General features: G+C 51.2%; 1 protein-coding gene across 10 annotated transcripts in view; it reads left to right on the top strand.

Annotated features, from left to right (window-relative positions):
• NPHP4 (nephrocystin 4) overlaps positions 1-15,451 on the top strand; it is a 130,905-nt gene that overhangs the window by 16,167 nt on the left and 99,287 nt on the right. For 9 of the 10 annotated variants that reach the window (XR_004028391.1, XM_030805067.1, XM_030805069.1 and 6 more), the window contains 2 exons: positions 8,811-8,983; positions 10,712-10,776. Coding sequence is in view for 8 of the 10 variants with exons in the window: in XM_030805067.1 (XP_030660927.1) it covers positions 8,811-8,983; positions 10,712-10,776 (238 nt within the window). In the remaining 2 variants the exon portion in view is untranslated. Of the gene's footprint in view, positions 1-7,654; positions 7,696-8,810; positions 8,984-10,711; positions 10,777-15,451 lie in introns of those variants that run through there. The other variant, XM_030805073.1, reaches the window with a different exon arrangement.

The following is a 15,451-nucleotide window of genomic DNA, read 5'->3' as shown; positions in this document are numbered from 1 at the left end:
TTAAGATTTAGTAAAGTGACTTGCCCAGGTAGCAGGTATCAGAGCCTGGACTCACATCTGTGCCTTCTGTCTTGAGACCGGCAGGTGGGTGGGCACTGGTTGAGTAGCATGTTTTCGCTCAGGTGGTCTTGTGGCTGGCCACCCTGTGGGCCGGCGTGCTCTGTCTCTGTAGTTCACTGCACAGCGTGCATTCCATTCAGCACCTGCTCTCTGCAGGGCGTCGTGCTAGGCTTAGGGTGATGATGGCGCTCACCTAACAGAACTGCAGACTTGGGGAGATGCATCAAGCGGGTAAGAGTAATTGCAAGTTGTGTTAAATTCTCAGGAGGAGACCAGTAGGAGAACATGGAGACCAATAGGAGAACGCGGAGACCGCTTTAGGTGGGTGACGAGGGAGGCCTCTCTGCGAAGCTGCCGATTAAGCTGGGACCTACAGGATGAGAAAGAAACTGGCTCCGTGACAAGCAGGGATGAGGCTGCTTCAAGCAGAGCAGGGAGAGCTGGGGGTGTTAGGACGAGAGGAGAGCCCAGGTGCACTGATGGGTGGGGTTGGCAGGGTGGCCCCATCGTGCCTTCTGGCTGGGTCCTACAGGGTCTTCTTAGGGACGCTGGCATTTTACTCTTAAGAGCCGGCGATGTCATAGAGGTCATGGAGGCCTTTCCCTTGCCTGGCTGCTGCTTCACAGCTGAATTCGAGTCGGGGGAGTTTGAGAGGGACGGTGTCGGAGCACGATGGGTGTGCAGCAGGGACAGTGTGGAGGCGACAGAGGTGATAAGAGGGTCTCGGCTGTCTTGGTTTGATCTTAGGTGTATAGAGGGAGGCCCAAGAGGCCTGGCATTGGGACAGTTTGTATGATGACTAACAGTGGCGGTGACAGTGGCCATCCTTTGAGACATTACTCTAGGTAACCACTGCCCAGGTGTGCCTTTTCTGTGGGGGCCTGCTCTGGCCAGTCAGTACCCCCGCCTCGGGCCACGAGCTCGTTGCTCTCCGTACCCCACCATCACCCAGTGCTTGGATTATGTGTGTCTTGACATGGATGGGTACTGACTCTTGCCCTTCCTCCCATGGGTAGTAGAGGGAGAGAATGACCCCAGAGGTCATGAAGCTTCAATAAAAAGCCTTGCTAGAGTGTATGTCTTGACAGCTGAAGATGTGTCTGACATTAAGGTTGTCAAACAGCTTATGCAAATACCTCTTAGAGGTCTCTCTGGCCAGCCGTGTCAGAAAAGGTTTCATGTTGTAAATCGCGTGTGTGACTGTGGGTGAACCCTTAGAGTGCTGTTTCAGCGTGGGCAGGGGGTCCCCTCGTGCCTGCACTGTGGCGGGAGGCTCGCCGTGAGTTCCCGGTGCTGGCAGTGCTGGGCCAACTGCTGGGGATAGAGCCGTTTAGCTTTAGCTTCCTCAGGTGTGCACAGTGAGCCCCCCGAAACCTGGTGTTGTGACAGCCGTGCGGCGGGTGGTGAAGGTAGCCATCCTTTTCTGGGAGGCTCTTCCTGTGGCCAGGCATCGGCTGGGAAGCATGCTGTCATTTCATGCCTGTCATCCTCCTGTGGAGGTCAGTATCCTGTGTACCCATTTTTTTTTTTTTTTCAGACGGAGTCTTGCTCTGTCGCCCAGGCTAGAGTGCAGTGGCGCGATCTCGCTCACTGCAAGCTTCGCCTCCCGGGTTCACGCCATTCTCCTGCTTCAGCCTCCCGAGTAGCTGGGACTACAGGCGCTCGCCGCCACACCCAGCTAATTTTTGTATTTTTTAGTAGAGACGGGGTTTCATCATGTTAGCCAGGATGGTCTTGATCTCCTGACCTCATGATCCGGCACCCATTTTAAAGAGGAGGACACTGAGGTGCATGGAGATGGAATAACTCCACCAGCTTATTCCCATGTGGCGGGTGGGGGCGGGAGCGACGGCCCTGTGCATCTGACGGCACCACCTGCTGTGGCCTCCGTGACCTCCTGCTTCTGAGGAGCCCTGCATTTTGTTCTGAAATGTTCTGTAGAATGCTGAGGGATGGAGTATGCTCTGAAATCAGGGGTGCCTTGCAGTCACAGAGGTGCTGGGGCCGGTTCCCTCCTCCTCCCTGACCCCCTCTGACTTCAGCTCTCCGTTTAGAGAGGCTTCAGACCTTCCTAAGGATCCGCGCTGTGCAGGCCAGAAGTGGGGGCCTCCAGCTCCCTACTCTCTGGGCTGTAGAATCCTGATCCCTGTAGAATTCCGGTCACATGGTAGGACGGTCTTTGGAATGGATGCTTCGAATGGATGCTTCTCTCTGCCTTTCTCCGGATTACACTCACGCATCCCGAGGGCTTCCGTTGCGGCGGAAGTTGGGTAGCACTTTCATTTCACCACATCCTGGCAGCTGCGTGTCATGCTGCCTGTGCAGTTCATGATTCAGATGTGTTAGGGGACTAGGAGCTGGTGGCTTTTCGGAGTCTGGAATACCTGTGCTGGTGGCTCCAAGGGCAGCCGACTGTGGGAGCCACTTTGCTCAGCCTTGGCCCGTCATCTGGGTGCGTCTCCTGTTGAGGCTGGGGATGGGCCCGGGGGACTAGTAGAACATAGCCCTTAAAACCTCTGGAAAAATCTGCACCCTTGGACTTGGAATCGCTGAAGAAGGGGATGCAGCAAGGACAGCGTGGGGTGGCCAGGGCACTTTCAGCTGTGAGGGTGATGCTGAAGCCCCCGTGCTATTCATGGAGCCTGCTGTCTGCAGCTGCTATGCCCCATGCAGGCAGCAGAGGCCAGTGGTGCCCCAGGAATGAATCCCTCCTGCCATGCTGTTGAGCAGCATGTTCTGTGCCAGGCAGTTTCCTCCATCTCCTTGGCATTCTCATACAGAGGAAAGGTTTTGTTCCAGCTTAGTTAACTAGTTAACTTATTTAACTGTGTGTGCAAATGTGTGTGCGCATCCATGTACACATGTATCTGCTCTCAAGTGTGGATGAAGCGCAGAGTGCTCCCAGGAGTGGGCATTCATAGGCGTGAGGGTGTGGCAGCATATTCGCACCCTATCCGCTAATTGCTCTGTCTACACCCCCGTGGAAATAGAGGTTCATAAAACACCCTTTGCCCTTTTTAGGGGTGATTCTGATACTTGGCAAAAATCTTTCTCTGGTTTTACTAATTGCCTGTGTTTTCTGGTCTTTGCCTATCAGCATTGGTTTGGGGGGATCTGCTTTGGGGTTGGTGAGCTGCCGGTAGCAGGGGACCGCATTTGGAGCTCCTGCGGCTGTCCAGTCCCCACGTGGTAGCGCATGGACCCTGCATGCTTGGGTTTGGTGGAGTGCCCTCATCATGTGACCCCGAGAGAAGGGGCTGTGGCATGATTTTGCAAACAACGATGTCCTGAAAAAGACTTGGAACACAGAAGGCTTGTCTTGATCCAGAGCTGGGTGTTTTTTTTTTCTGCAAATGATGAATTATTTGCACTGGGCCCATATGCAGGAGGGCAGTCCCCAGACACCTTTCAGCTCTGAGCTCAGAATTCCGTGTTCCCTGAGACCTTTCCTGGTGGAGAGGAATTGCCTTTCACTTCCTCTGAGCCAGCAAATCATTCATTCAACTTCTAAAAAAGTGTCTTAAAAAATAATCCTGGAGGCCATGGTCCTGTGCAGTTTCTCAGTTTTCTTTTTGAGGTGGACATACTTTTCCCTTGGATTCTTTCCTTAATGACTGTGGCCGGTGTTGGGTGACGGGCTTCTTTTCCCTCCTTTATTTATTTGGGGGGAGTTACTGGGCAGGAATCCTCCTGGTTCTCCAGCAACAGCTTAAACCCCCATCAGGGGAATCTTTCCTCCCAGAGCGCACCAGCCCCAGTGTCACCAAAGCAGCGGGGCAGTAACCTGCCCTGGCAGAGGGACGCAGGTAGTTGGGTTGTGCCCCTTCCCGTCATCACAGCCATGAGAAAGCCCCTCTTGAGCGGCTCTTACTTGTCAGAGCAATGAGTGTGCTATAATTTCCCATTGAAAAGTGGATGCTGTCAAGGAGTATCAGCATAACCCACGTGAAACTCCTGCGAGCCCTTCCAGGGCCTGGATTCTTGGGCCTGGCTTTGGAGCTTGCAGGAAGCCCTGGCTGCAGAGCCCGACTGCTGCTCCTGTGCTCTTGCTGTTGCTCGGCAGAGGGCAGGCATGTCCTGAACATCATCACAACAAAAGCAAGAAGCCAGCTTCGTGTTCCAGCGAGCTGCTTCCACAGAGGGAGGTTCTATGGCTCTAGGAGGCCAACTTGGGCCCTGTGTGCCCGTCTGTCTGCAGCTGGGGTGGGCTGATTTCCTCTGTGGCACAATGGAAACCACTATCGTGGTCTTGGAACCTGAAATGAGAGGACGAAAGAAAATGGTTTTTAGAAGGAGAAATGATTGGTCTCTGTGATGTTTCCAGTGTTTAATTTTACAGTGATTGAACCGTCAGTCATTTGGGGACAATGGAAAGCTGTAAGTTTGTCAATTTTGTTGTTGTGTGTTCATAGCAGCATAGTGTGGGATGTTTCTTTTCTAAGAGATGGGGTCTCACTATGTTGCCCAGGCTGGAGTGCAATGGTGCAATCATAGCTCATTGCAGCCTTGGACTCGGGCTCCAGTGATCCTCCTTCCTCAGCCTCCCAAGTAGCTGGGACTACAGGCGTGCACCACCACACCCAGCTAAATGTTTTTTTTTTGGTAGAGCTGGGGTTAGATATTTCTTGCTTTGGGTTGTAATCATGTTTGCTCACTTACTTTTCTAAGTAAGCCAAGGAGTTGCTCTTTAGGCCAGAGGGAAAACTGGCTTTTGCCATGGGTGTTGGAGTTGAGGTAGGATGGGCTAGCGTCCTGCTCCATCACTGATCCCTGTGGGACTTCAGACAAGTGATTTAAACTCCTTGATCTTAGAGGGTAAGGGATAAAAGACTACACAATGAGGCCGGGTACAGTGGCTCATGCCTGTAATCCCAGCACTTTGGGAGGCTGAGGTGGATGGATCACTTGAGGTCAGGAATTTGAGACCAGCCTGGCCCAACATGGTGAAACCCTGTCTCTACTGAAAATATAAAGATTAGCTGGGCGTGGTGGCACACACCCATAATCCCAGCTACTTGGGAGGCTGAGGCTAGAGAATCGCCTGAGCTCGGGGGGTGGAGGTTGCAGTGAGCTGAGATTCACGCCACTGCACTCCAGCCTGGGTGACAGAGCAAGACTCTGTCTCAAAAAAGAAAAACCAAACAAAAAAAACCTTACAAGTTAGGTCCAGTGTATACTGCTCGGGTGATGGGTGCACCATAACCTCACAGATCACCACTAACTTCCTCATGTAACCAAATACCACCTGTTCCCCAAAAACCTATGAAAAAAAAAAGAAAGAAATTAAATTAATTTGCAAGAAAAAAATAAACTCCTCCTGACTTCATTCATTTGCTCATGAGAGATAAGAGTGTGCATCCCCTAAGTGCTGCTGGAGTATTAAGTCATGTGCTTTTCCATAAGCCGGGACCCAGTGGGCAGTAGTTTTTATTCAGGAAACGTTGGTTAAGGGTCTTCTGCGTGCCAGGCTCTGTTTAGGAGCTGGACGTGCAGAGATGGATAAGATGGTGTATTATCCTTTCAGCCATCATTTTTACTCCAAATGAGAGTTTCTCGACCTTGGCACCGCTGACATTGTGGGCTGGATAATTCGTGGGGCAGGGGGCTGTCCCTGTCCCTGTCATGATGCTTGGCTGTGGAAATCGATGGGCTCCCCCGATCCCTGCTGTCTTTGAGGGGTAGTGTCTGGGAAGCCGTCCGAACCCGCAGTGTGATTCTGAGCCGGAGGGTAGGAACTGCATGAAGTCTCTGCATTGTTTGCCTGGCTGAAGATATCCTGTTAAAGGCTTATTGAGACAGTTCTTTGGAAGGGACTCATTCTGTTCCTGCTCAGCTCCTCTCTGGCCTTGCTGCCCAGCGTTGTCTGAGGAGCCCATGTCATGCAGGTGCCAGGTCACGTGGCTGTGCCATGGGGGTGCCCGGCTGCAGCCTCTTCATCCAGGCACATCGGCAGAGGCCCAATTCCACTTCCATCACCGCAGGTGAAAAATGGAAACTTGGCCCCGAGGCAAAATGGTGTCCGTGTTTTTGAAGATGAAGGCATTAAGACAGCATTTAAATGATTTATTAATCTGTTTATGCTGTCAAGGAGGAAACTTGACCAGTGCAGATAAGTGAGCTGCGATGCAGGGGTGGCAGAGAGCCTGTCTCCCTCTGTCTCAAGTGGCCTTCCCTTGGAGGCGATTCGATGGGCTTGACTTAACCTTTTAATCATGCAATTTCAGTTGATACAGAGAATGTTCCTTTCCAAATGTATGGCAGTGGCATTCCTTAAGTTTCCCTAGACTGAAGGGCGTGTGTACAGGTATTCCTCAGCTGGGTGCTGCCTGGCTGAGTAAGGCGGGAATTGGGTGATCAGGCACCGGTGACCTGGTCGAATGTGACCTTGCCGGGGTGACCCGAGGGGTGCAGCCATGTGGCTCTGTTGCTCGCAGTTTTGTGCCTGCCTCATCTGTCGTTTATGAAGCCTTCAAGGCTCGAGGTTTTTGAAAGCTGACTTGTGTTTTCCAGATTCCTTATAAATTCTTTAGCTTGGGGCTGTTCCCACACTGGAGGGTCAATAAATGATTTTTGGAAAAGAGCATATGTCCTTATCAATCAGTAATTGTACTGGTACAACCATCTGAACTTTTCAAACATGCTGCACTTGGAGTGGCTGACTCTTCTGATTAAAAGATGGATTCTTTACATTCTAAGGTTGGATCAGCTGAGACAAGCAGCTCTGGGGCTCTGTTGCTGTTGTTGTTGTTGTTGTTTTTGGCCTCAGAGTGATTATTTTTAGTGGTAAACAGAAGGGAGAGACATAGCCATAAACTTGTATTGGGGACATGCCCTTAGCCACGAGTTCCACCTGGTTCAGGTAGAGAAATTTCAAGGTGACCTCTGGGCTGCAGATTGTTGTTGCTCTGTATCAGAGTTGAAAATGTTTGCTTTATTGCCAATAGAAAAAATGGGTAGTGTTCGTAAGACTGATACACACAGGTACAAATAGAAAAGGTGAGATAATGACCAACTCGACTTTGCAGTGGGGCTTTTTAAAAGCAGTTCTTGAGTCTTGGAAACAAACATAATTCTTAGTCCAACCACCTGTCAGCTGTAAGTGGTCATTATTTCATCATATTGCAATAAAAGATAATAGAATAACGATTTATATCTCATGGCTGATGTTTTAATGCGTCTCTCTGTTATCCTGAGCTGACAGTCTGTGATTACAGTAAACGTTTTCTCGGTGACACCATGGTAATGACTCGTTAATAGGAGGATTATTCCAAGTTTAAGTCATAGAGCGGAAGACCAGCCTCGGCTCTCCTTACCTCTTTCTGCCTTATGGGGGCGGTCTCTGTGCTCAGCTGGTGACCTGTGCTTTGCCCCCCAGCTGGGGTGTTGGGGTATGGGCTCCCTCCTGATGCCTGGGGATGTGCATTCCCTGTTGATTAGCAAACTCAGTCAGTGGCTCCATCTCTGTCTACTGTGCTTACAGCATTCCTTCTTTCTTTCTTTCTTTTTTTTTTAGACAAAGTTGCACTCTGTTACCCAGGCCAGAGTGCGCTGGCGTGATCTCGGCTTACTGCAACCTCTGCTTCCCAGGCTCAAGTGATCCTCCTGTCTCAGCCTCCCAAGTAGCTGGGACCACAGGTGTGCACCACCATGCCTGGCTAATTTTTGTATTTTTGGTAGGGATGGGGTTTTGCTATGTTGCCAGGTGATCTTGAACTCCTGAGCTCAAGTGATCCTCCTGCCTCGACCTCCCAAAAGTGCTGGGATTACAGGTGCGAGCCACCACCCCAGGCCCCTTAATTTTAAATAAAAACAACTGCATTGAATTTAACGCAATAGAAAAGCAGCAGCAGAGTGAAGGTGCTTTCATTCCCAAGTGGGAGTGCCCGTATGAGATGCTGAGAGGGGTCTGAGTCTTCTGTGCTGTCTTCCCAGGCCTCCTCTTCCTGGGCCTGGCAGGAAGGTGGAGGCAGAGGCTGGCCATTTGCATGTTGGGAATGGGAAGGTGTGAGTGGAAAACCTTTTGAGATCAATTTGAATATCATCTGCTTGGCTTAGATCCTGAGAAATCTTTTAATAAAATGATTTCAAGGTGATTTTTGGCATAAAAAGACTTTAGTCTTTTGGGCTCTGAACTGGGGATAATTACTTAGCACATAAAGAAATCTAAGGATTCTTCTTGTTAATAGTTTAAATACAGTTCAGATGGAACTCAAAATGGTTACGCACGAAGCAGCACTGGGAAGGTGTGATTGAAGTTGTCTGTGTTGAGTGTCAGGCGATGCTGGGAGCGTGAATTGATCAGCACGTGCATGTGTTTGTAGTGGTGGATGTGTTATGTCTTGGGCTGATCTAACCATGGTCCTACCTGGTATGTCCCCCTGCAGGGTTGGGTGCATAGCCGCTCTAGCCCCTTTCTGCTCCAGTGGGCCTGGAGTCTGTTGGTGTTTCTTGTGGTGGAATTCCTAGGGGATGGAAAGTTCCTGGAGCGGAAGCAGACGTCTGATGCCCTCGATGTTAGGTGCTCTGGAATAAAGAGCTCCGACACCAACATTCGAATCTGTGGGAGTTACCTCAGTGTGCCCACTTCCCTGGCATCCTGCAGAGATATGATGCACCACATGAGGGCATGGTAGAGGGTTCCTGATGCTGTGGCACGTGTAGGAAGGCGGTCTCGGGGGTGGGGACAGTGCCCATGTCCTCTTTGTATGTGTCCTGAACACTCAGACCATCCTCTGGCTTCTGTTCTGCAGCCCTTGTATTTTCACACATCCCTAAACCACCCTCATATCGTGGCTGTGGTGGAAGTGGTCGCTGAGGGCAAGAAACGGGATGGGAGCCTCCAGACATTGTCCTGTGGGTTTGGAATTCTTCGGATCTTCAGCAACCACCTGGACTCTCCTACCTCTGCTTCCCAGGACAAAAGGTACCTGCCTTGTTTCTACAACCGTGGGGTTTTCCAGCGTCTGTCTTTTTTTTTTTTTTTTTTTTTTTTTTTGAGACAGAGTCTCACTCTGTCGACCAGGCTAGAGTGCAGTGGTTTAATGTCGGCTCACTGCAACCTCCGCTTCTCGGGTTCGAGCGATTCTCGTGCCTCAGCCTCCCAAGTAGCTGGGATTACAGGTGCCATGCCCAGCTGATTTTTGTATTTTTAGTAGAGACGGGATTTTGCCATGTTGGCCAGGCTAGTCTCGAACTCTTGACCTCAAGTGATGCACCTGCTACCATGTCTGGCTAATTTTTGTATTTTTAGTAGAGATGGGGTTTTGGGCCTGGCCAAATTCCAGCATCTTTCTATGGTGGTTTAACTGCTCGTCTTACGGTGGCAGTAGAAAACCGTATGTTTGTCATCTAAAGTTGTGTGTCCATAATAGCATAGTGTGGGATGTGTCTTGCTTGGGGGTTTGCCTTTTTTGACAGGGTCTTGCTTTGTCACCCAGGCTGTAGTGCAGTGGTGCAATCTTGGCTCACTGCCACCTCCGCTTCCAGGCTCAAGCGATTCCTGTGTGTCACCCTCCCACGTAGCTGGGATTACAGGTGTGTGCCACTACGCTTGGCTAATTTTTGTATTTTTAGCAGAGACAGGGTCTCCCTATGTTGCCCAGGCTGGTCTCGAACTCCTGGGCTCAAGAGATCTGCTCGCCTCAGCCACCCAAAGTGTTGGGATTACAGATGTGAGCCGCTGTGTCCGGCTGGGTTTGCCATTTCTAAGTGACTTAAGGAATTGTTCTTTAGGCCGGAGTAAGGGCCGGCTTTGGCCACGAGCGATGGATTTGAGGTAGTATGGATATGGGCCAAAGTCCTACTCTAGCACTGAGTCTCTGTGGGACTTCAGGCAAGTGATTTGAGCTCTTGGACCCTGAATTTATTCATCTGTATGTGAGGGGTAATGATAATGCATATCTCGTAAGTTCTGCTTGAATATTGAGCGATGTGTTTTTCACAGGTGCCTGGCGGGCAGTAGGTGTTCATTCAGCACATGCTGGCTGGGTGTCTGCCGCGTGCCAGGCTCTGTGTAGGAGCTGGACATACGGGTGGATAGGCTGGTGCATCATCCTTTCAGCCAGGGTTAAAGCCTACATGTTTACTCCAAATCAGGGTTTCTCAAGCTTGACACCACTGACTTTCGAATGGATAATTGTTTGCTGTTGCGGGGCTTTCGTCTGTGCTGTAGGATGTTTAGCAGCATCCCTGGCAACCCACTAGATGCCAGGGCACCGCCTCCCTGCCCCCCGGCCCAGTTGTGACCAACGAAAAAAATGTCTCCAGACATTGCCAAATGTGCCTTAGGGAGCAGAATCATTGCTGCTTGAGAACCACTGCTCCAGATATACAGCTGTGGAAATTCCTCAGATGTTGACTTTCTTGAGGCATTTCAGAGTTTTACAGATTTCCATGGTGTTTTCCAGGAAAGGTCCTCAGTTCTCAGGCTGCCTTGGGTTGGGGCTGCGTGTGTGCCAGACATGCTTGGCCACGAGCACTGAGGGCTTGGGGAGCTGCTGCTGGCCTCAGCTGCCTCTGCATTCCGCAGAGGATGGGACTGGCGGAGTTTAGAAAGCTCTGGTGGGTGTGGTGGTGGCTGAGGCCTCCACGTGCTTTCCTTCTGAGAAGTACGCACGTGGCTGACGAATGTTCTCTGGGTCCTGTCTTCCAGGTTGCGGCTGTACCATGGCACCCCCAGAGCCCTCCTGCACCCGCTTCTCCAGGACCCCGCAGAGCGTAAGAGCCAGGCCTGGCCTTGGCAGCACTCGCTGCTCTCGTGCCTTCCATGAGTGTTCCCCACCTTTAGCTCTGAATGGGATCTTTCTCAGTGTAAACCGCTGTCCGCTTAGCTAATTTATCTAAGAGGTTTTGGCAGATGTTTCGTGACCTTGGACTTTTGGCAGAAAGTAAAGAACTGAAACACACCAGCCCTGAGGGAGGGCATTGGTTTGTGGGGATGAGCACGGGAGTGCCTGTGAGAGCTGCCTGGAGGGAGGGGAACAGCTCTGCTCACCAGATGAAGTAGTAGCTCTCTGTCACCAGCCACTGGCTGTCTGAAACCTCTGACCGCACAGCCATCGGTTATCTCCAGCATGGCGAGGCCCCATGGCTGAGAGGCTGCCTTAGAGCAGAGCAGGGGTCGGTGGGGAACTTCCTGCTGTTCCTCTGTGACCAGCTGTTCCCAGGCAGCCAGAGGGAGCCATTTCAGAGGGATGGGGATGATGGTCTGCTCTGCTGCTGCCTGCCTGGAGGATGACAGGAAGGGTGTGTGGTGGGAGGGGTGGAGATGGGCTAGAAGGACATCAGGGAGGCTCAGAGCACAGAGGCTGTGCTTGCCTAGCAGTTGGGGGAGTGTGGGTGGGGAAGAGTGGCTGAGGTGGGTGTGTTGGGGAGGGTGACTTTCTGTCTCTTCGAGGTGAGATGCTGCCTGGATTCCTCGAAGGGGATGTCATGTGTGCCTCATGGCTTGTGTTAAAAGTCAAACCTGGCTGCACATGGTGGCTCAGGCTTGTAATCTCAGCACTTTGGGTGGCTGAGGCAGGTGGATCACTTGAGCTCTCAGGAGTTTGAAACCAGTCTGGGCAACATAGTAAGACCCTGTCTCTATAAAAAATACAAAAACTTAGCCAGGTGTGGTGGTGTGTGCCTGTAGTTCCAGCTACTCAGGAGGCTGAGGTGGGAGAATCATTTCAGCCCAGGAGGCAGAGATTACAGTGCGGTGAGATTGCACCACTGCACTCCAGCCTGGGTGACAGAGTGAGACCCTGTCTCAAACAAAACAAAGCAAAACGTCAAACCTACTCCTTTTGCCCCTCACTGGTCTTGGTGACAATCTCGTGATAGGAGATGTCAGCTGAAGAGTGATGAGGTTCCTGAGACTGGAAAGGAGAGCTTCATTTCTCATAAAGGGCTGCAGCCTGCCGTTGGCCTTTCTGACAGGCTGGGAAGTGTAGCCTCCGGCCAGAAGCCAGAAACAGACCCTTTGAGGGAGGGGCAGAGGGAAGAGGAATTTCTGCTGAGTGGGGGTGAGTCTGCTTATTTTAATAAGCCCAGGAGGAGCCATGCGTGTTTACAAGAGAAGCGTGCACATGCGCAGCTGAGTCCCGTGCCGCTTCATGGGACACGGTGTTCAAAACGTGGTGGCACTAGCGGGACCTGAGGGGGAAGTTCTTGGCCCCTTGATGTCAGAAGGCGAAAAAGGGGACACAAAAGCCCTCCCTGCATGCCCTCTGTGGACTACCCAGAAGAGGGGCAGCGGCAGCGGTGGAGTCTCTAGAAGGGCTGGTTCCAGTCCTGAGGGAAGAAAGGCTCACGGTGGTTAGCATGGGCCGGGGCATGTGGAGGCCTGTGTGGTCCCCCTCCTGTCACTCCCGGACCTCAGTTTTCAAGGCTGCTCTGGAGTCCTCTAGGCCAAGAGGAGGTCCCTTCAGTCCACTGGGGGCTCAGGATATTACTTTTAGTTTACTGAGAACAACCAGTCAGAAACTTCATTGCTGAAGATTGGCTTTTAGGTTATTTTTCAACTGAATCTAATTATTCATATGCTGGGATTTTCTCTCCAGAAGGTATTCTTAGAACAAAGTAGACAGCCACCGTGTTCGCTCCATGTCCACAGTCCACACGTCCGTGCGTCCGTGTGGAAGCTGTTGGCCCTGAGTGGAGGCTGTGAGGAGGAACCTGTTGCGGGGCCCTTCACTCATCCTTGCAGTGGGCATTTCCCAAAATTTGCTGGTAATGGCAATACACTCACATGATTCAGAATCCAAAAGTATAAAAAAGTGCTGGGTGCAGTGGCTCACACCTGTAATCCCAACACTTTGAGAGGCTGAGGTGGGCAGATTGCTTGAGGCCAGGAGTTTGAGACCATCGTGGGCAACATAGTGAGACCCTATCTCTACAAATAATACAAACATTAACTGGGTATGGCGGTGCGCCCCTGTGGTCATAGCTACTTGGGAGGCTGAGGTGGGAGGATTGCTTGAGCCCAGGAGTTTGAGGCTGCAGTGAGCCATGATGGAACCACTGCACTCCAGCCTGGGCGACAGTGAGACCCTGTCTCAAAAAAAATATATATATACATATATATATATATAAAATATATACATATGAAAAGTTCAGAGTGAGGTCTCCTTTCCCCATCCCTTCACCTGCTACCAGGTAACCTCTCTCTTTGGGTTCTTGTGGATCTGTCACTGGCGAACTGAGTTCTTTTCCCACTTTGTATTGGCTGCAAAGAAAGAATATCCAATTGGAAAAGGTAGTCAGGTTTTACTCACTGGCCAGGGAGTGGAGAAGGGAGCCCTTGCTTTAAAGGCACCTTCTCCCTGGACAGTGGGAGGCATGGAGATGAAGGACCGGGTACGGGCTGGGAGGGTGGGACTCCAGGCACTCCGACGCAGATCATCACGTGCTTCTCCAGGCATGGCTTGTACAGAACACGTGGCAGTCTTCTCTTGGAGAATGGTCTTTAGCATTAGAATGATATGCTAATGGTCTAAAGGCAACTGGGGCTCACCTGTTCTAGTTTGCAGCAGTTTCGTGGGGCTCTGTCTCTCCCTGGTATTTGGTCAGGGGTCAAGAAGCTCTGGTGGCATCCCTGCCATCTGGTTCCTTTAAAGCAGCTATACCCATAGATAAAGGGACTGAAGGAAAACAGTGAGAAAAAGGAACTTTTGCTGTTATTTCATCAGGGCTGCCCCGGTAACAGACCCTTCCGGGGTCGTTTTACGGACACAGAAGCTAATGCGCATGTCCAGTATTGCATCTGATTCTTGACCTCTTCTTACTCACTGTTCCACACCTTGCTTTCTTCCCTTACAATTTATCTAGAAGAATGTTTCCTATCAGTACACAGAAAGCACTCACTCTTTTTACAGCTCTGTGGTATTTCGTGGAATTGATGTATCATGATTGATTGAATAGACCTGCATACCCGACCCTTAGGTGGTTCTGTAAGAAGAGGTTGGGCCAGGCGCGGTGGCTCACGCCTGTAATCCCAGCACTTTGGAAGGCCAAGGCAGGCGGATCACCTAAGGTCAGGAGTTCGAGACCAGTCTGGTCAACATGGCGAAACCCCGTCTCTACTAAAAACACAAAAATTAGCTGGGTGTGAGGGCGGGTGCCTGTAATCCCAGCAACTGGGGAGGCTGAAGCAGGAGAATTGCTTGAACTCGGGAGGCGGAGGTTGCAGTGAGCCAAGATCATGCCACTGCACTCCAGCCTGGGTGACAGCAAGATTCCGTCTCAAATAAAAAAAAAAAGAAAAGGTTAGAAACCGCGTTGCAGTGGGTGTCCGCCCTTCCCCTGAGCGTGTGCGTGAATTCGTAGGGCAAAATCCTGAAGCGGGTGGCTGGGTCTGAGGTCTGAGCATTTGGAGTCTTTTCCTATTTCTCCTGTGTGCCCTGCCCCCTGGAGAGGTTGTGACTCCTGACTAGCCACTCAGGTCAAATGCCTTTAGCAGTATTTTAAGTTTTAAAGTAAGCAGATTCCATGTTTGAAGTGGTTAGGTACTAAAAAAATACAGTGTTTCACTAATTTCTTTTTTTTTTTTATTTTGAGATGGAATCTCCGTCACCCAGGCTGGATTGCAGTGGTGCAATCTCGGCTCACTGCAACCTCTGTCTCCCGGGTTCAAGCGATTCTCCTGCCTCAGCGTCCCAAGTAGCTGGGATTACAGGCATGCGCCACCATGCCTGGATAATTTTTGTATTTTTAGTAGAGATGGGGTCTCACCATGTTGGTCAGGCTGGTCTCAAACTCCTGACCTCAGGTGATCCACTTGTGCTGGAATTATGGGCATGAGCCACTGTGGCAGACCTAGTTTTTCACAAATTTCTTTTTCTAATAATACAGTAGTTCATATTTAGCTCTTTATGAAATCAGAACATGAATGAGCTGAACTTGTGACTCTCAGCAGCTGTCCCTGGCCCGGCCACAGCTGGGACTTGAGCCGCCTGAGACCACGTGCATGCCCTGTGCCTCGGGAAGTGGTGGACTTCCTGTCACTGGAGAAAAATCAGGCCTGAGCAAGATTGGCCGTTTGGTGGGAATGTGAGGAGGGCAGCCCAGGCCCTGTGTTTCGGGGGTGTGCCTCTCCCCGCACCCCCGTTTCTGGGGATGCTGTTCCTTCCACCTTCAGGGCCTGCCTGCCCTGTGGTGTAACCATGCTCCTCCCAGGTGTCATTTCTCCGGGGTCTTTCCTTCATGCCCTTTTTCTTCCTCATGTTTCCCCTCATGCTTTACCCACACCTGTCCCGTGGTTCGGATCCAGTTCTCCCGTGCGTTATGGGTATCCACATGTTTGGTCTTAGCCATCACTCCAGGAAAGTGGCACCTCCCTGAGGACAGGGCTCCGTCTCTGATGCTGCTGGCCTCCCTCCAGTGCTGCCCTGCTCCTTTTGGGGCTTGGTGG

Source organism: Nomascus leucogenys, chromosome 24 (assembly GCF_006542625.1).
Source record: "Nomascus leucogenys isolate Asia chromosome 24, Asia_NLE_v1, whole genome shotgun sequence".
Classification (NCBI taxonomy): domain Eukaryota; kingdom Metazoa; phylum Chordata; class Mammalia; order Primates; family Hylobatidae; genus Nomascus; species Nomascus leucogenys.
The sequence above is the reverse complement of the archived record's forward strand: the minus strand, read 5'-3'. Positions and strand labels throughout refer to the sequence as shown.